Raw genomic sequence first — 27,689 nt, forward strand, 5'->3', positions numbered from 1 at the left:
GGATGGGCTACAACAGCAGAAGACCCCACCGGGTACCACTCATCTCCACTACAAATAGGAAAAAGAGGCTACAATTTGCACGAGCTCACCAAAATTGGACGGTTGAAGACTGGAAAAATGTTGCCTGGTCTGACGAGTCTCGATTTCTGTTGAGACGTTCAGATGGTAGAGTCAGAATTTGGCATAAACAGAATGAGAACATGGATCCATCATGCCTTGTTACCACTGTGCAGGCTGGTGGTGGTGGTGTAATGGTGTGGGGGATGTTTTCTTGGCACACTTTAGGCCCCTTAGTGCCAATTGGGCATCGTTTAAATGCCACGGCCTATCTGAGCATTGTTTCTGACCATGTCCATCCCTTTATGACCACCATGTACCCTTCCTCTGATGGCTACTTCCAGCAGGATAATGCACCATGTCACAAAGCTCGAATAATTTCAAATTGGTTTCTTGAATATGACAATGAGTTCACTGTACTAAAATGGCCCCCACAGTCACCAGATCTCAACCCAATAGAGCATCTTTGGGATGTGGTGGAACGGGAGCTTCGTGTCCTGGATGTGCATCCCACAAATCTCCATCAACTGCAAGATGCTATCCTATCAATATGGGCCAACATTTCTAAAGAATGCTTTCAGCACCTTGTTGAATCAATGCCACGTAGAATTAAGGCAGTTCTGAAGGCGAAAGGGGGTCAAACACAGTATTAGTATGGTGTTCCTAATAATCCTTTAGGTGAGTGTATGTACAGCAGTCCACATTTGAATTGGATCAAAAAAGTTTATCAAATTTTTCTTAAGACAAGAACGGGTATTGTTTTGGTTTTAGGACAACTTTGATGAACGGTTTTGATCCACTTCAAATGTTGACTACTGAATATCTGTCTGTCTGTATGTACTGTATGTATGTGTATATATATATATTTATTGCATGTTTGTCACACTTTAATGTTTCAGATCATCAAACTAATTTAAATATTAATTAAAGATAACAGAAGTAAACACAACATGCAGTTTTTAAATGAAGGGTTTATTATGAAGGGAAAACAAAATCCAAACCCACATGGCCCTGTGTGAAAAAGTGCTTGCCGAAAGACCAGGCATCATTTTTCCAGTCTTCAACCGCCCAATTTTGGTGAGCTCGTGCAAATTGTAGCCTCTTTTTCCTATTTGTAGTGGAGATGAGTGGTACCCGGTGGGGTCTTCTGCTGTTGTAGCCCATCCGCCTCAAGGTTTTTCGTGTTGTGGCTTCACAAATGCTTTGCTGCATACCTCGGTTGTAACGAGTGGTTATTTCAGTCAAAGTTGCTCTTCTATCAGCTTGAATCAGTCGGCCCATTCTCCTCTAAACTCTACAGCCCACAGGACTGCCGCATACTGGATGTTTTTCCAGTACTTTCCAAGCACTTTTTCACACCGGGCCATGTGGGTTTGGATTTTGTTTTCGCTTCATAATAAAACACTTCATTCAAAAACTGCATGTTGTGTTTACTTCTGTTATCTTTAATTAATATTTAAATTAGTTTGATGATCTGAAACATTAAAGTGTGACAAACATGCAAAAAATCTGGATATATATATATATATATATATATATATGTGTGTGTGTGTGTGGGTGTGTGTAAGCAATAAGGTACTCGAGGCCGTGCTGTATCGTGAATAAACAAGTGCAGCCTGCGGTGGACATCCAACCCCGCCCACATCCAAGTGTGACATCACAAGCCACGCCCATACCAATACAGTCACGTCCACGTCAAAACGTTACATCAGAAACCACGCCCTATCATATACGTCACCTCTTGTGATTCCCCATACTGGCGAAACCCGGAAGTAACGTTATGTCGAAGCAATTTACAGCTGTTTCGGGGATCTAAATACAATAATGTTGCCTTTCGTTTTACTAATACACGTTTTCTTATTTCTTTAAAGGATGTCTAGGCTAAAATGGCACAACTTAAATCTAATATATTTAATATGTCTAATGTACGGAGCTGATTTCGTCATCACAACAGCCTGTAAAACACTTGCATTGGTTGATTAAACTAGGTTAATTGTAATAAAAAACCTCTACATTTATATTATATTATATTATAATTTTCTGAGATACTGAATTTGGGACTTTCATTTGTTGTCAGTTATAATCATCAAAATGAAAGGAAATAAACATTTGAAATATATCAGTCTGTGTGTAACGAATGAATCTAATATACAAGTTTCAGTTTTTGAATGGTATTACTGAAATAAATCAACTTTTTCATGATATTCTAATTTTATGGCCAGCACCTGTATATATATATATATATATATGTGTGTGTGTGTGTGTGTGTATAATACTAAAATATAAGTAGTTTATAAATAAGTAGTAAGAAAGTATAGGCAGACTGAATTGTTGGAAGCATTTTCACTGTAATTTTCACTGAATTACTTGGCATTCTTGGAGCTTGCAGTGAGTCTGTTTTGAAAGCTTTATATATTATTTTTCTATGAAGAAAGTGAATGTGATTTTTACTTCCGTAGCCTAATTGCATTAGGCATTTTTTGTGTTTCTCTGCTTCTTGTGTTCATATTGTGCATCCTTGCTGGGCTTCAGCACACAGAAAACTCATATACTGTACATCATCACAACATTGCTGTAATCCATATTTTTCAAAACACTGTGAAGCACGAGCTAGCAGAAGATGACCCTTTCAACACAAACAAATCTTTGCGAATGACTAATCAAGTTCTGGAGTCATGAATGATGAATTTTAATGAAAGCAACTACATAAAATCCTGTCTGGCAGCTGAATCTCTCTATATGGTGAAATAATTTAACAGTCATTTACACTGGCGGGTATGGTGAAGTGCTTCAGTAATTAGTTTTGTTCAATTTTCAAACTAATCAGAACTTGTAAAATGCCTACAGCAAATGCAACTACACACAGACTGTGTAAATACAATGCATACACAATTGAAAAGATGAGAAGAGGTTTGAGCACGTTCTTGAGAAAATGGAGTCAGAACAGACTTATAGAGCTATAGGTTCCAGTGAGGAGGTAAATAAAAGCAGTATTGCAGAGGAAGGTCATTGGTAGTTATTGAGAGTAATGGAGCTGTACAGGTCATTGATTAGACACAGGTGATGCAGGATCTGTAATATGGTTCATATTCCTGTTCCAGTGAAACAATGCGGCCCAAAGCAGACAGTGAATAATCAGAGAAGAACACCTCATGATAAAGGTGTACAATCACATCGGCAAGAGACTGAATTTACTGGGCTGGTGCAGGAAGCACACTGACTTTTGTGCCCTTTGTGATAATAAATGTGCTGATGATGTCCTCTTCAAGATCTTGAGAAATAATTTGGTCCACAAAGGAACTGATCTGCTTCAGTGGTTTTGAAATACTCTTTATGGCCAAAGGTTTCCAGTGAGACTGCACCTTGTAGGGGAGCCCTGAGGCCATTGTGATTTCAACACCAGGAGACCCTTTAATGATCTTTTTATTTAAAGTTGCGATGAAACTAAAGTTGTGACGTACAAATGAGTCCAAAGATTACTGAAAAAAAAAGGAAGATGGGGACTTGTTTCTGTATGCATTCTTTTTTTGATTGGATTTTAAGACGTGAACATTCCAGGTATGATATTTTTATAAAACATTTAAGGTAAAAAAATTAAAAATAAATAAAAAAAATATATACGTGGGTGAATTGTTCATAAGATCTATAACATGCATTTAGATAAAAATTTACAGTGAATGGGGTGAATTTATATTTCATGCTATTAAATTATGTAACAATATTATATAAACATGCATTTAGTTGAAAAACTTAAATAAATTTACAGTGAATAGTGTGAAATTTAATTTCATGCTGACTTTAATAATATAAAATAATGTAATACTATTTAAAATTGTATTTTTATTAACTTAAATTCATTTAATAGTATTATTATTATTTTTTTATAATTTTTGTTTTTGTTTGTTTAAAGTGGCAGGGTATAAGCAGAACATATCCAGTTATGACATTGATTATTGTATTATTGATTTGACTTTATTAAATAATAACATTAATTTTTTTTAAATAAATGTAATAATATTTGAAATACATATAATGGTATTATTTAACAAATATTATTATTATTTTTTTTTTTAATCCTTAAAAGTTTGTTGACACCAAGCAATTTATTAAAATAAAATAATGTTCATTCATACATTTATTTGTACAGTGCTTTTCACTACAAATATTTTTCCAACGCAGTTATACAAACAAATTTTTCCCTCTCAAGTCTTCCACAGACCCATCCTAGTGTCCCCTGGGCTTCCCGGCCAGGACCCTGATCTAGTGCAAACCATAACCCTGTTGGTGATGGCTCTGCTTGTAGTATATCTTAATCCGTGTGACAAAAGCTTCCTGAAATAAACCGTGAATCTGAAGCACAAGGAACTGCAGAGCAATCAAACACCTTTTACCCAATCTCTGCCGATAACTCCCACTTGTGTGCTCCAGATCTCGGGTGAGGCGGTATTAACGCGCAAGGTGTGACCTTTTCCAATCAGACTGCCATTATACTCTCATCACAGTGAGAGCTCCTCTTTCATAAGGAAGTATAAACAAGGCTCGCAAATTGAACTGTACACTCACTAGGAAAATTAAGCAAATGGCTGCATATTGAAGCTACACAAATGAAGCCAATTAGGCATTTGCACTCCATTGAGTAGAGGAAGCTTTTCTCTCCCCCTGCCTCAACTCAAAAGGGTAGCAATATGCCCACGGACTAATCCAATGAGATGGCTTCTGTCTTTCCACAAGCCCTCCGATCAAATGAGCACCAGAATAGTGCAAGTCAAGCACGTAATGATGACAACGCACAACTCCAAATGAACACGAGAAGTGGACTGGGTTTACAGATTCAGGCATGGGAGAGCGAGACCAAGAGTGGAGGCCTGGTCTCAAGCAGCTTGTTCAACTCCCAGCGGTACAAGAGCTGCTGGCCTATCAGTGCAGGGATGGCTGAGTGGACTCTGCTGTCAGCTGCCCCCGAGGATGAGAGGAAACTACCAGAATCTCACTTCAACATGCACACAGACTTTCATAATCACCTTCCTCTCAGCTCCAACACACCACCGACTCAGATAAGAGAGACAGCTGCGTGAGGGACAGACAGATAGACCGTGAGACGCGTCCAAAGAGTTGCGAGGCAGTGTCAGATCTTCAGGCGGGGGATTCATTTCCAGGTGAGCAGCCGTTATCTCACTGATGGATTTTGAAGAACTCCCAGAAAAGCACAAAGGTTGTGATAAAACAGAAGCTGTGCCCGAATTCCTGGACTTACTTTCATAGTATAGCCTACACTGAAACTGATAAACAACTTCACTTTTGGACCACTGATGAACTTGAAACTTTTTCTAAGAGCTTCATTTTGCTTAGTCACAGTGTGAAGAGAAAAAATGCGGCTATATGAAAAAGTAACACTAAACGGCAAGCTTTTCAGCCAATTGGTTGCAAATTTACCAGCTTTTGGAAAATCAGTTGACTGCTGGGTGAACTTCATCACCAATTAACATTCAATAGCCACACTGGCAACTTATCCATTTTTTAGCACACCACGTAATTAATATTCATGAGCCACAATGACATACGGCCTGTTCCCACACTCACACACGTGACCTTTGCACCTGGCCTCATCTACTTATATGATGTATTGCCTGTATTTGTCTCACATGTATTTTGCCTGTATTTCGCTCACTTAATGGCGCCGCTGATGGCAGCTATTGTGCGTTGCTCTTCGGTGTTCGTATTGTTTTTGTTTGTTTTTCCTGTTTTTTGTTTTTCAAATAAGTTCAGTTTTACCAGGGATGATCTGCTGAACATTCGGCAGAACACACCACAAAATCTTCTACCGGTTTTTGATTTTTCGGACGTTTTGCTGGGCATTGTAGTTGGCGGAGCCGTAGCTCTGGTCAAACACTACAGGAGGCGCAGACGGGGAAAGAGAGCCGGCGTGCTCATGAAACTTTCGAACGGCGTTACCTAGCATCCATCTGGTGAATCTCTGCTCTCTACCCAACAAAACGGACAAACTCCTTCTGCTCTCCCGGAAAAACAAGGACTTTTCTAACTCTGCTGCTCTGTGTTTCACGGAAACCTGGTTGAATGGCGACATACCGGACAGCACGATTCATCTGCCTAATTACCAGCTGATCAGAGCAGATCGGGACACGGAATCAACGGGGAAATCGCGCCGCGGCGGGACGTGCTTTTACATCAATGAGAGGTGGTGTACAGATGTAACTGTGTTAAAGAAGATGTGCTGTTCAGATCTAGAAACGCTCTTCATTAACTGCAAGCCGTTCTATTCGCCGCGGGAGTTCTGCTTATTCATTCTCGTGAGTGTCTACATTCCACCGCAAGCGCACGTGATCACAGCTTTACAGAAACTCGCTGATCTGATCACAGAGAGTGAACAACAACACCCAGACTCTGTCTTAATCATTCTCGGGGACTTTAATAAAGCAAATCTCTCCCGTGAACTGCCAAAATACAGACAGCACATCACATGTCCCACCAGAGACAGTAATATATTGGATCACTGTTATACAACAATAAAGGACGCATATCACTCTGTCCCACGGGCAGCTTTAGGACTCTCTGATCACTGTTTGGTTCATCTTATTCCATCCTACAGGCAGAAACTTAAGTCTGCAAAGCCTGTATTAAGATCTGTTAAAAGATGGACTAACGAAACAGAGCGTGATCTACAAGCCTGTTTCGACCTCACTGATTGGACTGTTTTTGAAGCCGCTGCCACCGATCTGGACAAGCTCACAGAGACTGTAACATCTTATATCAGTTTCTGTGAGGATATGTGTATTCCTACCAGGACTCATCTATTCTACAACAATGACAAACCATGGTTCACTGCCAAACTCAGACAGCTCCGTCAGGCCAAAGAAGATGCTCACAGAAAGGGGGATAAAGTCTTGTACAAACAGGCCAAATACACACTGGACAAGGAGATCAGAGCGGCAAAGAGGAATTCGGCAAAGAGATTCTGACAAGCTCAGGAACAAATTCTCTTCCAGTGATCCTGCTTCAGTGTGGTTAGGAATGAAGGACATCACCAGCTACAAAACACCACCCCCCAGCACTCTGGAGAATCAACACCTGGCAGACGACTTAAACGAGTTCTTTTGTCGTTTTGAACGATTCACATTGACTCCATTGTGAAAAAGGCCCAGCAGAGGTTGTACTTTCTTCGCCAGCTGAGGAAGTTCAACCTGCCACAGGACTTACTGAAACAGTTCTACTCCACCATCATCGAATCCATCCTCTGCACCTCAATAACTGTCCGGTTCAGCTCAGCTACCAAATCTGACCTCAGAAGACTACGGAGGGTAGTCCGGACTGCTGAGCGAATCATTGGTACAACCCTCCCCACTCTCCAAGAGCTGTACTTATCCAGAGTGAGCAAAAGGGCTGGCAAAATCACTCTGGACCCCTCACATCCAGCACACAACCTCTTTGAACTGTTACCGTCTGGTCGATGCTACAGAGCTCTGTGCACCAGAACGACCAGACACAGGAACAGTTTCTTCCCTCAGTCAATACATCTCATGAACACTCAATAATAAACGTGGAACACACAACTAATACATTATCCATTCACCACACTCACTTATTTTATTTTTCTCATTTTTAATTGCACATACTTGACCTGTACATACATAGTCGCCTATATTATATATTATATATTGTGTATTTTTTTGCTGCTTTGTACATTGGTTATTGGCTATTTCTTGTTATTTTGTTTTTATTACCTGTGTCCTGTCCTGTTGCTGTCCTTGTTGCACTGTGGAGCTTCTGTCACTACAACAAATTCCTTGTATGTGTAAACATACTTGGCCAATAAAGCTCATTCTGATTCTGATGTTCAAGTGGATGTGAAGGGACAAAAAGTAGATGCATACATTTTGCAAAATATACATAGTCATCTCTGCACCAATACAATGGGCAACACATTTTACGTTTTAATACCAAATTATGTGTAATATCGAATTAATTTAAATCAAACTAGAAAGTTTCTCTCAACATCACATGATTTCGGGCCACACAAGTTCAAGAACATGATGAATGATGGGAAACGCTTAGCCTCAAATATAGATTATGGATGTAGTGTGTGTGTTAAGGTCACTGAGCTTTGTTGTTTTCCAGACCTGGGACAATCTTCCACATTTACTTCCTGTCACGTGTACATAATCTCAAATTGCCAAGAACGCAAATATGGGTACTTGGACAGACCTAGTACAGCAGGGGCATTTCCTACAGGGAAGCAAGGGAGACAGTGCCTCCACAAAAATTGGATGAGAAAATATTCAAAGTAGAAAAACAACAATGCAAAATTGACAAAATATGACATTAAAATTTTATAAATCACCTTTTTTTTTTTTAAATTGAGACTTCCAACAGCGACCCCAGCAGGTATAGTTACAGAAGGAGGGAGCGTTTCTCTTGCCTTCCCTCAGTCCATTTCAGGTAAGCAGATAACAGTACATAATGCCTTACAAATTTGCATATTAATAGACAAACTTTATATTAATAGATTGTATAGTATAAGACCAAAAAGCCTTTAAATCTGGGTAAAGAATAACAATGTTGTATACACCCCGCCCCCTTGATTATTGTTTTATGACATTCTAAAATTACAAAAACAATTTATTAAAATATTAATAAGTAAAATGCAACCAAGAGGAACACCTTTTCTTTTTCTTTTTTTAGCACTTACACTTTAATCCACCCGTTTTTCCACCAAATAGTTTTTCAACAAGACCCAACAGTTCCTCAGCTCCCATGGTCTTGTGGGATAGCGAAGCATCCACTGGTTGCATCCTTGAAAATTTCAGCAATACATTCAAGTTTTGTTTGCCTACTGTATGCATAGACAGGGAAGCATGAGACAGGGAAGTATGTCCATTGAGATGGCCAGCAAAAAAGGGCTTTTGGACAGGAGCATTGCAGGATGACTCCAGTATTCACTGTGGCTTATTTGAGACTCAGTGTATACAAGAGGGGTGTGCAGGATAACCCAAAGGCCAGAATTACATAAAGCTTATGAATATTTTGTGACACTGTGGTATTAAAGAGTGGCAGGACTAGACTGTTAATATTCATATCTAATTCATCACTGTACTTGCAGCCAGGTGCAGACAAGGGTTGCAATGCTTTCCCTGAATACACGATAACCTTCTTAAACAGAGCTCTAACAGCCGGAAGGAACGTGAAATAATCTGGTGGCCTTCAGGTTTGTACTGATAAAAGACTAGGGACAAATGAGAGAGAAAGAGAGAAACAGACAGTAGAGTGAGTGTGAAAGAACACGAGAAAAAAATAAGATGATGAAAGCTGGGCAATGAAAATAGGATTATGGGATCGAACACTGATTCGTACATCTGCTGATAAGACTGCCAAAGTGCTGGAATAACTACAAGATGACAAGTTAAACTCTCTGATCCCAAAGAGGAGCTAATCCACTGTTTTTACACCTACAGTTGGGTCATTCTGATATGTCTCAATTAAAAATAGTTCTAAAATTAGATTTTATTTAATGCTTCTGAGTCACTCTTCCTCCAATTAAACACCCCCACTTGTCAACATGAGATCCATCAGATACGAGACTGACCAACATAAAAAACAAACCCTGCAGAGCTTCATCCACAGATATCAATCCATCAGCTGAGCGAATCAACTCACCCCGCACTTGCTGCCAGAATAGAACGAGCATATGGATGCACAGGGGAGCTTCATCCATCACTCCTACATTATCCCACCATCCTATACCCCATTTTGCCACAAGCGTACCAATATGGAGCCATCAGTCAGCAGTATCGTTGGCAGGATGACAGTCCCTAATCGTAAGACTCTAAGAAGCTAATGAAGTTAATTATTCACATGATGGATCTTATATTATTATTCCATCTCTTCCATTATAAAGACGGTTTCTCCCAGCCACATGTAGCAGCCAGACAGACGATCAATAAGCAGCGTTAATTGGCACGTGAGATCACGCGATCATCGATAACGATTTGAATGGAACCCACTCAAACATTGACTCATATAAACATCATGCTATTTTAACATTGTGGTTTGCATATTCACATGTATATCGACTACTTGTGAGAATGAATCGAATCACCATGTGCTTAATTATTGATTCATATGCACAAGATACTAAAATAAAATCAAACAGGACACAGTAGACAGTCTGTTATCCTCCTTTTATTTATATATATATTTTTCTCCAACATTTTCAATGCTAAAATAACACACACAAAGGCTATGGTGCATTAGTATTTGCATATGTTATATTTCTCACTATCAAAACATATCAAAAGAGATGAACTTCACAGAAAAACAGACATTCAAATGGAAAGATAACGAATGCTATTAAAGGCATTAGATCTGAAATGTCACACAGATTAGTTCCAATTCCCTTCAAAACATTCCCAATTTCAAACACAGTGACATAATCTATGCACAGAAATATATACCCTGTAAAAAATCAACAGTTTGAATGAACAATGTGCCAAGTACCTATGCATTAGCAACATATGATACTATATTAAGCCGCATGACCCATTTAACAACAACTTTGATAAATACTGCATTGTTGTATTGGCGGCATGAAACAAAGCCAAGCGTCAACCACTTCTCGACTCAAAAACTCTCACAGAAACGCAGAGAGGGTCTGTGCTGTCAGAGCTGATAACATCGAACGGTTCTCCAGAGATTTTGCCAGTGGCCCATATTGAAAAGTCCAAAAGCCAACATGAAGCTTCCCTCTCTCAACAAATACCCTAGTTTTGTGCCTGTCACGATAAACTCCTTTGTGCAATGCTCGTGTAAACTGAGACGCATGTGTCAAATAACACAGAGGAACAATCTCAAAAATGACTCTAGTGATGAGATGGACATTTGTGCTCTAAAATCTACATCTAAACAACATTAGCTCCGTTTTAATGGCAACATCCATTTGAAGGGACGATCATCACATTTATGGGCCTGTACGATTCAAAACAGTTAAAACGACACGCTCTAGTCTCCACCTTGGGATGTTATGATAAACGATGAGAAGATATCCACGTTACAGGCTATTGGTCCTCATGAAGAATTGGTCTACTTAGAGTCAAGACTGTTAAAACCATTTCAGACACACCCCAGTGGACCACTTTTGCCACAACAGCCACGCGTCTCGTAGATTTCAGGCTGAGTGCTTTCAATTACTCGAATGCCATTGAATAAAACCTCTCATTATCTGTTACGAATTATATCAATCGTGTTCAACAAGGGAAATTAGACAAAGCTGGAGAATAAAGCCAACACTACAGCAGCCATGAGGCATCTGCTGCTAAGGAGAATGTAGCAGGACAGTGAAATAAATTCACATTAAGAGAGGAATTGGAACACAAGCACGAGAGGCGCCCTGGGAAAAGGACGTTCCCCTAAAGCCAGTGTTCCAACTCAATCTGCCCTAAAGCTGCTGCGGAGTCTATAAGTGCTCTTGAATATAGAGTCATCGATCCTTGTTGGCCTCAATGGAGCTCACTTCAGCCCAAACCACCTGGGTAACTATTCTCCACCTTTACATGATACACAGCTCAAATGTAAGACTCAGGAGACGAGGTCGGTTCCATTCTTGCACTTATTTCCCAGTAACAAAGCAGGCTGGGCCATTGGTCAGAACAGGGTATGTGTGACACGGCTATTTGTCTTGAAATAAATTGACTTTCGCTTGGTAATTCAAGTAAGATACTCTGTGACTTTTATATGTAAGGGAAGAGTTGTGCATGATTTTTTTGAGAATTTCTTTCCAGATATAGTGCTTTGAGTTTATGTAAACGATCACAATCAAAGTTATGAAACATTTGTGTGCAATATTTAACATGATTAGGAATGCATCTAATTAGGTCTCTTTCTGTCATTAATTTATTGCTTATATTTTCAGTGTAAATCTTTTTCTTGTAAATCGTTTTTACTACATTCATTAATATTAAAGACTGACAAACATTTCTCTGTCAACAGCATAACACTAGCTCATATCCTCATCATGTATACATTTAAAAGTGATTGAGGATCACACAAAAGCACATATGACACTAAAAGCAAAGGATTCAAGCTTGAAAGTAAAAATATTTTCAGATTCATCCGTTCTGTAAAAATAAGCTCAACATTCCTCTCCTTTAATGCATACTGCTTCTAAAAGGTGTTAGACTCCGTATGTTACTGAGTGAGTGTGTTTAGCCTTGCAGGGATTGGCAGTGGTGATGTGTTATGTTCCCTGCTGTTGGCCTTCATGATATCTATTCGGTGATCTCCAGAATAAGATCGTCTCCTTCCAGAGTGCTGTCGGCGGTCACGTAGATCTTGGCCACAGTGCCAGAGAGCGGCGAGTTCACCACCGTCTCCATCTTCATGGCGCTGAGTACGCAGAGCGGTTGTCCTTTCTCCACCTGCTGGCCCTGCTTCACTTTCACCTCCACCACCTTACCAGGCATGGGAGCACCAATCTGTCCACGAACGTCCTTCAGGGCTTTAGGGTGGAAATGCATCTCCTACAAAACAAGAAATTTGATTTAGGTCAGCAGGGACATCGGTTTCATTTACACATTGCATTTCACCAACTACTCCCAAGAAATATATACATGCTGAATATTATTAAGATAATTTGTGTTCTGGTATACATGGTTTATGAGGACAAATTTGTATAATGACATGAATACTACAACATAAACATGGTTTATGAGGACACTTCCTGTATCCTCAAAACAAATGACTTATAAAAAAAAAAAAACATACTAAATGGTGTTTAAAAAAAAAAAAAAAAAAAGTTTTGTGATGGTTTAGGATTATACACAATTTATTTTCATTTATTATAATTAAGTTTATTCTATTTATCTTTTTTAATTGTGTGTGTGTGCATATGTATGTACAAGTATGTGTGTGTGTGTATGTGTGTGTGTATATATATATATATATATATATATATATATATATATATATATATATATATATATATATATATATATATATATATACACATTAAATATGTTTTATAAATAGATTATAAAACACATTGGTTAAGCATTTATTTAGGAAAATTACATTTACTGTAAATGAACTCAAATAAAATTAAAGTAAAAACTAACAATGTAACTGCAAAAACCTGGAAAAAACAAATTAATTTTCCAAATGTTTCAAACTGTACTAAAATAAAAATGCCCACGAAGTAATTTAATTATTTTTATACATGGTGTATTAGAAAACTCGCCACTAGACAGCAATTACACCAGACTATACTGTGAAATTTAACACATACATACAGTATGAACTCCATACTGTATGTATGCGTTAAATTACATGAAGGCTACACATTAAATATTTATTAACACATATCAGTTAGCACGTTAAATATGGCAGTCTAACACACAAAAACAAGCTAAATAAACAAACTAGAAAAGCATGGGAAAACTAAACTAAATAGAAAAAGACAAAAACTAAATGTAAAACATCTGAACTACAATAACCTATAAGTAAAACTAATGTCTGGTTTCATGTGGTAGTAAAATCTGTCCAGAAAAATCCCATCTCGACAATAGTGCTGTCGGGACACTGGACACTTCTGGACACTGCTCATAAAATCACGACTGCACCAGTTTTATTTACATCATTTACTTCTTGTCACTCCACTCTCTAGCAGTTGGTACACAACTTTGCCAAATTTCACTAAAAGAAAAAAGACAGAAGTGCACCTTCATGGCCACGGTGTCTTTGACCAGGACAGATCTCAGCTGACCATTGAGCTCGAAGAACACCTCTCTCTGACCGGCTTTATTAAGGTCCCCTAGAGCCAGAGCCTTGATATGAAGTGTCTTGCCTCGCTCCAACTCCACCTGAGACAGACAGCAGAGATGTGAGGAAATTAAATAAGGAACTTACAGCTGGAATGTAGAAATAACACTTATAATCATGGATGACAGGAAGATTTATGGCACAGTAAATAAAAATGAGACGCTGCTTTTGTTTAATAATTGGAAATGTTTTATTTCTCAAAAAAAGAAATCCTTCCACCTCAAACTCTTCAGCAATCTTGGGTCCATCCAGGAAGAGTCTAGTGTCCAGACAATCCACAGGCCCAAAGGTTCTGGTGAATTCTTTGAACTCCTGGAATACTTTGGGGTACATGGCTGCGGATATCACATCCTCCGGGGAGATTTCATCACCGTGAGCATCTCGCAGCTGCTTCTCCAAGGCCTGGAAATCCATGGGGGGCAGGAAGGCTCCAGGACGTCCTTCCACACGGGGAAGAGACTTCAAAACCTGTGCCACAAATAAATGATGAGAACCTGAGAAAAGAGCAGGTGCCTGAACACACAATAAACGTATATTTCCTCGCTGTATTTTCAAGCTGCTCGTAAGTGGATGATGTAGAGCGTTTGCAATCCTCCTGAGCCCCACACTGAATCCGAGAATATTATTTATAACCGATCATTACCAGGAGCAAGATTAATCTCTCCCTATTGCTTCATTTAAATGAATTTAAGAGGCTGAAGAATCAAGTGCAAGAAGCGAAGAATTAAACTCGAAAAGACGAAATGTAAATTTTGATTCGGCAAAACAAAGAAAGACCGCAGACCTAAATAAAACTCTTTTTATGCAAGCAAACAAACTGATGGGAGACACATTTGTCAAGGAAACGGCTAATCTTGCACAGGAATGGCTGCTGGGTAATTGGGGCGTTCAAGACAAAAGGAATGACATGGTTTTGCTTTGCGTATCTCTGACAAGCACAACACAGTGTTAATGCACTCTAGAGACTGTAGGGAAACCCTCTCAAGACAGACTTCACTGCCAACAACCGAATCTCTTCAGTGAGAGAGCTGAAGCGTATTTTGCTCACCACAGAGATATTCAATAACTTGTATTTATGCAATACTGTGCCAAACAGGTTCTTCTTTTCTTTCTGATCTCAGCTCAAGCTGAGCAGAGACTTAAACTCAAGTTCAACTTTAGTCATTGAAATAATCAATTCTAATTCCTTCCTCTGACCCTTTCATCTTCAACCCAACCTCTAGCCCCATACAAGACTTTAATTCCATATTTCTAACCCTGGGGCAGTATTACAGAAACTTCCTATCTTAATTTCTGACTAAAGATTTGGAAAGGTTCTATTTCCTAAGTGAAATCACCATGGTTATTAAACAGATAGGATAGGATTCTGAGTAGCCAGTCACGCTAGACTTTGAACATGCAAAGTTTCTTCTGACACTGCAACAGATGAGATGTTACATCATGCTCTGTGGCACCAGAAATTCAACATTTAACACACAATAATAAAGACACATATAAAAATATACAATCTACCACACTTTTATGCAATGCTGCAAACCTGCAGCTGTAAAGTTTATGATTTGCATTTAAGTTACATCTTGGTCACACGTCTTCATGTGATACCAGGTTTATTAAAGTTAACTAAATCTAAAACAAAAAAATATTAATTTCTCGATTTTAATCCATTTAAATTTTTTACGAAATAATATCAATTCTCAAATCCCATAAATGTATTAGTCTAGCCAGTTTCAGTTAATGAACGGAACATTGTAGTGAGCTTCTAATCCAATAAATCGCAGTAAGCTTTGTGCTTTGGATAACACTTTAGTATAGGGACCAATTCTCACTATTAACTGGTTGCTTATTAGAAGGTATATTATTAACATATTGGCATGACCATATTCTACATCCCTAATTCTACCCAATACCTAAACTTACCAACTAACTTGTAAACAATAGAATGTCACGTAACGTCACATTTACAGTACTTCAGAAAAAACTTTCATTGACCATAAACTCCTTAGTCAGCTGGACTAAACTAAATGTATGCACCATATGACATATTCATTACCATTTATACTGCTCTTCAAGATTAATAAATCTGTCAAGTTCATATGACAGTCTCCACTTAAACATTTATATTTCAAAAAATTAATTGGAGTGGAAACCAAAATCAAAATACACCCACACACACACACACACACACACGTGTATACTTCAACTACATTTAACAACATTTCTCTTTTTAATTTTTTTTAGTAGCTTGATATACTAAAGTAACTAAAACTGAAATACCATAAAAAAAAGAATAAAATAAATAAATAAATAAATAAATTACTAAACAAAATTAAACGAAAATGGAAAATACCAACAAAAAAAAAAAAACATTTTTCAAATTGCAGGTCGTACCTTTGATCTGAAGGGCTCCGGGAAGCCTCCATGGGGGATGCCGATATGTCCTTGCAGGAACTCTACCACGGAGAGGGGGAAAGACAACTCATCCGCTCTCTCCTCCACCTCTGCCCGAGTCAGAGAGTTCTGCACCATGAACTGCGCCAGATCGCCCACAATCTTAGAAGAGGGCGTCACCTGAAGGAAGGGGAAGAGAGGAGAAGGACAGATTAGCAAGAAAGGAAAGACATGCTTGCTTAGGCCTCTATCGCTACACCTCAGCTCTCCGCCAGGCTTATCCACCCTCAGGCCGTCCGGCCAATCTGAACTAGGAATAAGAGAGGAAACAGGGTGCAGTGGCAAACAGAAACATGGGTTAGGGAGAAGATAACGTTCGTTGTGAGGACAAAAGGGAAAAAGAATGGGAGACAGAGAGAACAGAGAGATGCTAATGAAACCCAGTGCTAATGTGTTGTATGTTAAGCAGCGCGCAGCTTGGCCTCCGATATTGACAATATTAACAGCGAGGGGACTCCGAGAACAGACAGCCCACTATCTTCGATCATTTAATTAAGCCCAGGGAAATGAAAAGCAGCAAGGCGAGACCAAACGCTCACAGACGCCTTTGATTGGAGGAGATCAGTCAGAGCCTCTCTGAAACACAACAGATAAGCTTTGCTTAAAGCTCTTCCCAGTTGATCTGTCTCTGCGCCATAGGAGACAGGGACAGGATTATTTATTCTCTGCTCCTTTCTGCCCCTCTTTTTTGCCAAGTTATTTTTATTCAGTTTCATCTGGAGATTGAGATGATTGCAACAGAATAAGAGGGATGAGGAGGTGGAAGGAGAAAAGAGAGAGAGGAGAGCAGGCAATTAAATCTGCGATTCAGAGAGGAGCTCTCGGGTCCACGGTGCTCATGATCTTGTGAGCGTGAGCGGATTTCAAGAGTGAGGGTGAGACCCTTCTGAGCGCAGGGGGTGATAATTAAGCCCTATTTAACCAGGGAGAATGTTGCATATGAGCGATTTAAATGGTGGCGCTCGTGGTGGTCACGTGATGCGACTACAGCGTATGAACAATCTTAAATGTTCCATTCATTGATGGAAAAGGAGGAGGGGGGAACAGCACTTCTGCATGAGTCTAAAGTATAATGCATATTTTCTAATCTCAAATGACTGGCTTCAACTTTGAATGCAATGAAGGGGTGAAATCTGATTTAAATCTTTGAAAAGACTGGTTATGGATTGGAAATGTTAAAAATTATCTGGATTTCACATTATACAGGAAGTAAAGAATATAAAATTGGATTTTAAGTCAACAGAGCCAGATTGAATACTACTTAACCACTTATTTCCAGTATATGGCTGAATAAGCACATCATATTTTTGATCAAAACATATTACAAAGCAGTTAATATTCTAGATATAGCTTAATACAGTATATACATACATACAGTATCTCACAGAAGTGAGTACACCCATCACATTTTTGTATATATTTTCTTATATCCTTTCATGTGACAACACTGAAGAAATGACACTTTGTTACAATGTAAAGTAGTGTGTACAGCTTGTATAACAGTGTAAATTTGCTGTCCCCTCAAAATAACTCAGGACACAGCCATTAATGTCTAAACCGCTGGCCACAAAAGTGAGTATATCCCTTAGTGAAAATGTCCAAATTGGGCCCAATTAGCCATTTTCTCTCCCCCGTGTCATGTGACTCGTTAGTGTTACAAGGTCTCAGGTGTGAATGGGGAGCAGGTGTGTTAAATTTGGTGTTAATCGCTCTCACTCTCTCATACAGGTCACTGGAAGTTCAACATGGCACCTCATGGCAAAGAACTCTGAGGATCTGAAAAAAAGAATTGCTGCTCTACATAAAGATGGCGTAGGCTATAAGAAGATTGCCAAGACCCTGAAACTGAGCTGCAGCACGGTGGCCAAGACCATACAGCGGTTTAACAGGACAGGTTCCACTCAGAAGAGGCCTTGCCATGGTCGACCAAAGAAGTTGAGTGCATGTGCTCAGCGTCATATCCAGAGGTTGTGTTTGGGAAATAGACATATGAGTGCTGCCAGCATTGCTGCAGAGGTTGAAGGGGTGGGGGGGTCAGCCTGTCAGTGCTCAGACCAAACACCACACACTACATCAAATTGGTCTGCATGGCTGTCGTCCCAGAAGGAAGCCTCTTCTAAAGATGATGCACAAGAAAGCCTGCAAACAATTTGCTGAAGACAAGCAGACTAAGGACATGGATTACTGGAACCATGTCCTGTGGTCTGATGAGACCAAGATAAACTTATTTGGTTCAGATGGTGTCAAGCGTGTGTGGCGGCAACCAGGTGAGGAGTACAAAGACAAGTGTGTCTTACCTACTGTTACGCATGGTGGTGGGAGTGTCATAGTCTGGGGCTGCATGACTGCTGCCGGCACTGGGGAGCTACAGTTCATTGAGGGAACCGTGAATGCCAACATGTACTGTGACATACTGCAGCAGAGACTGGGCCGCAGGGCAGTATTCCAACATAACGACCCCAAACACACCTCCAAGACGACCACTGCCTTGCTAAAGAAGCTGAGGGTAAAGGTGATGGACTGGCCAAGCATGTCTCCAGACCTAAACCCTATTGAGCATCTGTGGGTCATCCTCAAATGGAAGGTGGAGGAGCGCAAGGTCTCTAACATACACCAGCTCCATGATGTCGTCATGGAGGAGTGGAAGAGGACTCCAGTGGCAACCTGTGAAGCTCTGGTGAACTCCATGCCCAAGAGGATTAAGGCAGTGCTGGAAAATAATGGTGGCCACAGAAAATAATGACACTTTGGGCCCGATTTGTACATTTTCACTTAGGGATGTACTCACTTTTGTGGCCAGAGGTTTATACATTAATGGCTGTGTCCTGAGTTATTTTGAGGGGACAGCAAATGTACACAGTTATACAAGCTGTACACTCACTACTTTACATTGTAGCAAAGTGTCATTTCTTCAGTGTTGTCACATGAAAAGATATAAAAATATTTACAAAAATGTGAGGGGTGTACTGACTTCTGTGAGATACTGTATGTATATGTATATATGTATATATATATATATATATATATATATATATATATATATACATATTTATATATATATATACATATTTATATATATATATATATATATATATATATATATATATATATATATATATATATATATACACACACTTTTTTTTTTTTTTTTACATTTTATGAATAGAACTTGATTTAAATGCAAATTATTGTATATCTAAACCTTCTAATATTGATTAAAATAGCAGTATGAAATACATTAAATACTTTTGGGAAGTTGACATGGCATGACGTGACACTGGACTGACATTAGTCTAAAACCAAAAGCAAAATTATTCTATTATCATACAAGCAGGTTTTATGAGCTCATATTAAGTAGGAGACTATGAAATATTTTTACTATAATACTTATACAATATATATTAGTACAAAACTAAATATTTCTAATATGTCTAAAAGGGACATTGATTGAACAGATTGAAGAAAAATTGTGAAATCTAAAAAAGTCTATCACATGTCAACTATCTTTATAACTACCTCTCAGAAATAGAACTTAAATGTTATATTTATCTTTAGTATCCTAGATACTAAGGGCTTGAGTGGATTTTACGCTGATAATTATATCTTTGATCGGTTTCTCAGATGACAATTGTTTTTAATTTCTCTGTCTCTTCAGAGAAGGCTTTTATTATTTGAAAATCTAGAGTGTTTTGAAGCGATTACATGCCAGGACACAACGTTTCAAATGAACTAGTTTCCACAGAAAAAAAAAAAAAAATGAAAGGAAAATTAAGAATCTATTCCAGTGCAAAATTATAGTAAAACGAGATGGGAAATGGACATGCGTGACAATAAAAGAAATGACTCAGAAAACGTGAGCATTTGACAACATCACGACTCAGTCTTCAAGCGTGTGAAACATAACATCTGAAGAAAAGACATCGACCTAATTAGCTAAAATGTGTGATGTCTTTGGTTCCATATAAAGACTAGAGGAATGTAAATGCCAGTGATTTCAGAGAGACTGAAGATCTGGATGAATAGAAGCAGTAACAGACATGAAGGGTTAAAAGGGTTTATCATAACACTTTGCACATTAATACACTGTGTACTACTGCACTAATATTTTCTATTTGAGTCATCATATCTAAAACCCTTTAAGTATTATGACATTTCGTAGAAATGAGCTGACCTGATTTCTCGTCTGACAATCACTGAATAGTGTAAAAGTGACGGCACACTTTTCAGAATCCTTGGTTCTGGAAGCATTCATTTTCTCCAAAAGGATTTTTATTAAAGAATTCTATGCAAAACCAGCTCAGAGAAGGATACAAGATAGCAAATTCTGATTTAAAGATAAAAAAGGATAAAAGTTCTGTATTTTAACTGTAAAATGCAATGCATATTCATTACAAAATGTTCAGATTAAATAAACACAATATATGGGAGTCAGTATTTGCTTTTTTGGGGTAATTTCTAACCCATCTCTTATTAATCAATCCAGATTTAGGTGTGTAGTTTGTCACAAATGGGACAACTTGACTGTTGAGTGAATCCCTATGTGCCAGAGCTCAAGTCACCAAAGCCCAAACCTAAAAATAGGTTTGAATATGTAAATAAAGAAAATGTGATCTCCCAAAACACAGGGGTAATTGCTCACTTTGATGAGGTCACCGAGCAGCTTGTTGGCTTCTGCGTAGGCTTTCTTCACCTCCTTAAACTTGTTCCCCAGCCCCATACTGTGTGCTTGAAAGTGTAGATTGGTGTACTGGCCACCTGGGATTTCGTTCTCGTAGACATCAGCATTCCCAGACTTCATGGTGGCAGTGCAGTCAAACGGAGCATAAAGGCCTCGGGTCACCTCCCAATACTCACTGTAGTCAAAGACCTTCTCGAGAGAGATGCCTGAGAAAGAGATGTGGTGAAGAGAAAGAAAAGGAAAGAAAGACAAAAAAAAGACAGGAGGAGAGATCATTAGTCTACCAAGAGGAATAAGCAATCGGAGAACAAGTAGCACAACAAATGACTATCTGACATTAATATTTAATCAAAAATAATGAAAGTCCTCGTCTCTTTAACAGACTGCACCAGCTAATCAGGCATTCTTCCAAAGCTTTTAATCAGTCATCGAAAGCTCAGCACACAGGAGCCTGTATGTGGTAGAAGCATAGATTGCTTCCTGCCACTCACGGCTTCATCATTTACCAGCAGCAGTCAGTCAATTAATCAATCAATGAGCCGCGCCAGTTGCAACAGAGTTTACGTGCTCCTTTGGCTCCCTCATCTTCACTAATTGCCCATCACTGTGATCACAATAGTTTTCCAGTGCAAAAGATAACACACGCACAAATATGCTCTAACATGTGTGTGCACAACCGGAGAACGACTGCAGAAATCACAATAACGCTTTCATAAAACTAGCTTGCGTGCATTTTTCTTCTCCTAATCGCTGCCACCCTGACTACTGGCTATTAGGCGCTTTTGATGTTACGGTGTAAAAAGCGGTGTGTCCAGCTCACCCCGTGCAGACCAATCTATCAGCACATGTCAGTCAGTCCAGGCATTGATCTCTGGCCACACGGCCTTTATCGTGATGAACTAGCTTGAAGAGAAAAACAGAGAAAGAGAGCTACTTTAGGAGGCAGAGGGACCTGAGCAGGACAACGAGATTGATAGAGCGAGCGAGAAACACAGATTAAAAAATGACAAGGTGAGAGAGAAAGTTGAAGGAGAATCGGGAAGATGACAGGATGTTATATCTATCCATCTGTCCATCCATCCATCTAGATGGACTGATAAGCAGACTGACAGACTTGGTATCTCTCACTCGCATCTTGGTATGTTTTTGTAGGGGCTATTTTAACCTATTTTCTACCCTTTTCTTCACTTTAATTCTGTATTATCCTGACCTTTAGTGTGGAAATGCATCTAAAATAGGGAAACAATAGATTATAGTTTACTTGTCAAAATGACACAACATTTGTGTTATCTTGTGTTTTACAAATTCATTAAATGGCATTCATGGATGAGTGGAAAGAAAGAAAAATTCCTGAATAGATGGATGGAAAAATTCATGAATTGATGGATGGATAGATGCAAAGAAAATTTTATGGATGGATGGAAGAAAAAGTTCACGGATGGAAAGAAAAAAAATCATGAATGGATAGATGCAATAGAAAATTCATGGATGGATGGATGGAATAGAAAATTCATGGATGGATGGATGGAATAGAAAATTCATGGGATGGATGGATGGAAGGAAAAGTTCATGGATGGATGAAACAAAAAATACATGGATGGAAGGATGGATGATGGGAAGAAATATTCAGGGATGGATGGAAAAAGTCAAGGATGGATGGAAAAAGAAATTCATGAATGGATGGATGATAAAAAGAAAAATTGATGGAGGGATGGCTAGAACAATACAGAAAGAATGATACAATGATAGAAAGTAAGATGCAACAATACAAATGCAAATAGCATGATAACGACATCGCTTTTGATTATATTTAAACATTTCAACGCAAGTCAACAACAGATTTTCACATTTTAATCTTAAATTTCGTTTGAATTTTGGTCTGTATGTTGAGAGGTTCAGGAGGAGGAGAGAACAAATTGAATGTTTGGGGAATATCAATACAGCGCTGCCTTGCGAGAACTGTAATAAGTATTGAGCGTTTGTCAGCGCTGTCTCTTTCTCTTCACATCAACACATACGACAGCTTGTTTTAAAAAGCTGTAAACAGGTGATTAATACTGGATGTTGCATATGGCAACAAAACAGTGAACAGAGAGACAGAGACTGCAATAACACTGCCACAGGAATTCTGACAGCCTCCAAACAATTCAATTACCTTGGCGACACCTCCAGGAGCAAAAACCAAAGAAACACGGGGCAATGAGAGTGAGGTGGGTACGGCTGAATCTTGTGGGAATACAACAAAATGAATCAACAAAAGTGCAAACACCTCCTCATCATGTGAGTTCTCTCATGCGTCTCGTGCAGCCAAAGTCACACACCCACGCCATGTGGAGCTCCAGAGGAGGGGGCTGTCTCTATACATAAAGGATGGACTTACATATAAACAACAACCAAGGCTTTCCGGTTTGTGAGCACCACAGCTCACGTCTCTTTGCTTTATTAATGTGATATTTGGTGGCTTAATTAGAAAGTCTATGATGCAAATTATATTAGCTTACACAGCCTGTATATTAATAACAGTGTAACTGAGAGCTACTGTAAAGGCTAGTTCACATTGTCCAAGCAAATAAAAATGAGTGTTTATACAACAGTTAGTACCAGCTCTCTAATTCGATTGGCTAAGGGAAATTAAAATCCAAGGTGGTCAATGGCCAAAAATTTGCCAATATATATTTTCCCAAATTTTTTCATTTAACCCAAGAATTTAAAGTTTGTTGCTTGCACATGTCCAATGACAGCTGGATCTGCTAAAGTTTGCATAGTTTGTGAAATTAAAAGTTCATTAGACATTCAAACACTTGTTTACAAGACAAATGCATACAGTATTTGCTGGATACCAACAGTATATGAGAGTATTATAGTGTTTGCATTTCTTTTACTAATAATAGAAAGGCAAAAAAACCTGTAAAACTTTTTCATAAACTATTTAACAGATCTGTCAAATAATTTAATGAAGAGAACGGGAGCTCCTGTCCACCTGCGCTCAGGTGCATTCTTAGTGCTGTTAAAATATTAAACGTATATTTGCCGATATAAAGTCTTGGCAATATATTGGTTGACCACTAATTCTGAAAGGGCTGACACACAATATATTAGTTCAATTTAAGACATTTTAAAATACCTTTTTAAGATAAAGTAAAGAAAAATGAAGAAATAAGCTGAATAAAAATGAACAATACACCATTGTGTTCTCTAAATGTACTGTAAATAAAGATTCTTAAATGAACATACATTTACTTGAGAAGCAAATTGAAGCAAGATAAGAAGTCTTTTCTGTTAAACTGATCAAGAACAAGAACAAATATATGCCAATGAGCTCAGATTTTTTTTTTTACTTGATTAAAAGGGAAAACAAGTTTTCATACCACATAGACAGATATTTGTTTTTGTTTCAAGCACAGTCACTTAATTATGGTTTCAAATTTTCTCAAGTAAATGTATCCTGATTTAAGAATGTTTAGATATTTATATTGGAAAACAAAAATACAGAAGATGCTATATTTTTTTGCATTGCGTGGAACATTTAATGCCATGACTTTATGAACGTAAGACTTTGTGCTCTGATTTAAGACCTTTTCAAGGCCTTCAATTGTGGAAGGGCGTATGAAAACTCTTTAAGACCCACAAAAACCTGTGGTTAGATATTGTCTTAATTGTACATACTCATTTACTTTTATTTTTTTAAAGTATATTACCTCTGCCATCATCTAACACTTAAAGCTATTCTTAAAATGTATAATTTACTAACACTATTAGATAATGTCATCTTTACAAAATCTCAAAATTAATATCAATTTTTCATACTGTACATTGCAATGTCCTAAATTCACTTGTCGCATTTAAAACTATTTATTTTGGCTATTAGTATTTATTTTATAAACTGATTACAAAAAAATATTACAGAATTTTAATACCGGCCATAACATGAAAATAATTACTGGCTTATCATTGTTGACCAGATTAATAATATCAATGTAATAATGCCTAGTTGTATAGACACTATCCATAACAGCCATGTTGACATTCAGTACATCAGCACTTTTGCTTGAGTGATGTTAATTATACAGTCAACAGGATGTCAGAAATGTTGACATTTGCTGTGGCAGTATGGAGCAGCCTTAACGAAGTAGATCTTCATGCCATTGGTCACTACAGCGGCAGGTGACGCAGTGACCCATGGTTGGACAGATGGTCTCCCACACCGACCGCACTGAAAGTCTCTGGCCGCAAACACACACACCCTACTGTGAGAAAACCCACTGGGGCACGAGATTCATCAGTGAAGGTTAAGCACCAGCAGCCACAGTAATGTCACAATTAAGGAAAGGTCAAGGGGTCAGACACCAACATCCAAATGATGTCTGTCCACTCTGACCCTTCTCTCTACTCTTTACATTTGCCCCACCATCATTTTCTTTCTCTTCTCCTTCTTTCCAGAACTGTCTGGCCTTGCTGTATTATCTTTTTTTTTTTTTTTCTTTCATTACCACTCCTGCCCTGCTTTGTTTGCTTTTCTTCTTCTTTTAGCTGACTTCCCATGACCTCATTCGCCCCCGGATTATGAAGAAGGGGAAAGAAATATTAAGTGAACGAAAGTGTGGGAGCATTTGCATAAAATGAGGCACAGCAGTTGAAAAATAGTGTAAAACAGGTGTGTTGAATATTAAATACCACAAAGAGCATTTTGGGTTGAGGTTGAGAGCTTCATGACTGCAGAAGGATGAGGAGTAATTGTTCATGAAAATAGCTTTTGTGATAGAAGAAGAATGTTTACATCATGTTCCCTTTAACATATGACCTGGAAAATGAGTGACGGGCTGTATCATGGAAACTCAGGAAACCTAAAATAAATGAGGAACTGTTATATGCACAGAAAACAAAACAACCAATTAATCACTTTTAACACTATGTCCTAACCAGGATGAGACAAAGTTGCCAGCAACAAACAGTTTTGCTGTCCTCACTTAATGCAGAACTGTTAGGTAACCCGTCAATCAAAGCCATTAAGAAAGAAATAATGTTTAATATCACTCTAGTTCTATGGAGATAAATTTTAGACCAATGAGATTCCACAGTGAGGCAAACCAGTGGTAACATTATCTCTCTCTCACTCCCTCTATCTCTCAACCTATCTTTCTACCCATCTTCCCATCTGTCTGTCTAACTGTCCATCTATATGTTTGTCTGTCTACAATTCATGAACATGTCCTTCCTTCCATCTATCTATCTATCTATCTATCCGTCTATCCATTTGTCCATCCATTTATCCACCAATCTATCAATCCATCCATCCATCTTCCTATCTACCTGTATATCTATCTTTCCATCCATCCATCTATCCATCCATAACCACATTCATCATCCATCCATCCATACATCGTATCTATCCTTACATCCATCTATCTACCCATCTGTCTGTCCATCTATCTATCTATCTACCCATCTATTTGTCAGTCCATCCATCCACATAACCACATCCATCCATCCATCCATCTGTCCGTCTGTCCATCCATCCACATAACCACATCCATCCACCTATCTACCCTTCTATCTACCAATCTATCTATGCATCTACCTATCTACCTACCTATATATATCATCTGTCTATCTATCCGTCTGTCCGTCCATCCATCCCTCATCTATCCATCTCTCTAAACATAACCACATCCATCCACCTATCTTTTAGTCTATCTACACTTATATCCATTTATCAACCTGTTCACCCATCCGTCCATTTATTAGTCTATTTAAACATAACTACATATTTACATATACATAATAATATAATATAGTGTATATCAGCTCACAGTTTGACAACCCTCACCAGTATTGAGTTTGGTGCCTTTGGCACATGCCACAATGGCGCCCATGCTGGGCTGGGACGTCATTCCCGCCATGGAGTCAACCGCCACATCCACAATGTCTGCTCCAGCCTCTGCACACGCCAGCATGGCAGCCACTCCGGCCCCTGCGGTGTCATGAGTGTGCACATGGATCGGCATGTCTGGGAAACGGTCCCTCAAAGCGCTCACCAACAAATGGCCAGAGTTAGGCTTTAGGAGACCCGCCATGTCCTGCAGAGAGGAAAGACAGAGGGAGAAAGTAAAGGGAAGGGAGAGAAGTGCACCAGAAACAAACAGAGACAGTTATGCAGTGGTATTTTATGTGTGGGTGGAGGCAGAGTGGGAACAGCAGTCGAGATGAAAGAGTGAGCAAGAGTTGAGGTTAACAAAACAGACAAATGGATAAAAAAACCCACTCAAAAATAAACAAACAACCACCTTGATACAGAGGATGTGTGTTCCAGCCTTGACCAGCTCATCTGCTAGTTTGAGATAGTAGTCTAAAGAATATTTCTGCCTTGTGGGGTCGGAAACGTCGCCAGTGTACGAGATGGCCGCCTCCACCACTCCTCCTGCTGCACCTGCTGCCTCCATCCCCAAGAGCATATTTGGAAGATAGTTCAAGGAGTCAAAAACACGGAAGATGTCCATACCGTTTTCTTTAGCCACCTCACAGAACCTAACAAAAACAGGAAATGATGCAATGATTAACGATATATCAAAGAGCTGTTTGTTTCGGTGTTCTTGTTGTTCACTTAACCTAAAACTTCAAAGGTAAAACCCTGTTTTTGGTAACTGAAATAAAGCAAAAATATATATAACAATATATTTTTATC

At 38.7% G+C, this 27,689-nt stretch overlaps 1 protein-coding gene across 1 annotated transcript in view; it reads right to left on the reverse strand.

Annotated features, from left to right (window-relative positions):
- Nucleotides 1–10,235: 10,235 nt before the first annotated feature.
- LOC306856095 (pyruvate carboxylase, mitochondrial) overlaps nt 10,236–27,689 on the reverse strand; it is a 163,602-nt gene continuing 146,148 nt past the window's right edge. Inside the window, exons 15-21 of the mRNA XM_079395116.1 lie at nt 27,292–27,532; nt 26,835–27,084; nt 20,969–21,213; nt 16,270–16,449; nt 14,101–14,349; nt 13,782–13,922; nt 10,236–12,584 (exon numbers count right to left, since the gene is read on the reverse strand). Of these exons, the coding sequence (XP_079251242.1) occupies nt 12,333–12,584; nt 13,782–13,922; nt 14,101–14,349; nt 16,270–16,449; nt 20,969–21,213; nt 26,835–27,084; nt 27,292–27,532 (1,558 nt within the window). The 3' untranslated portion in view covers nt 10,236–12,332. The remainder of the gene's footprint in view (nt 12,585–13,781; nt 13,923–14,100; nt 14,350–16,269; nt 16,450–20,968; nt 21,214–26,834; nt 27,085–27,291; nt 27,533–27,689) is intronic.

This window comes from Barbus barbus (assembly GCF_936440315.1).
Source record: "Barbus barbus genome assembly, chromosome: 36".
NCBI lineage: Eukaryota > Metazoa > Chordata > Actinopteri > Cypriniformes > Cyprinidae > Barbus > Barbus barbus.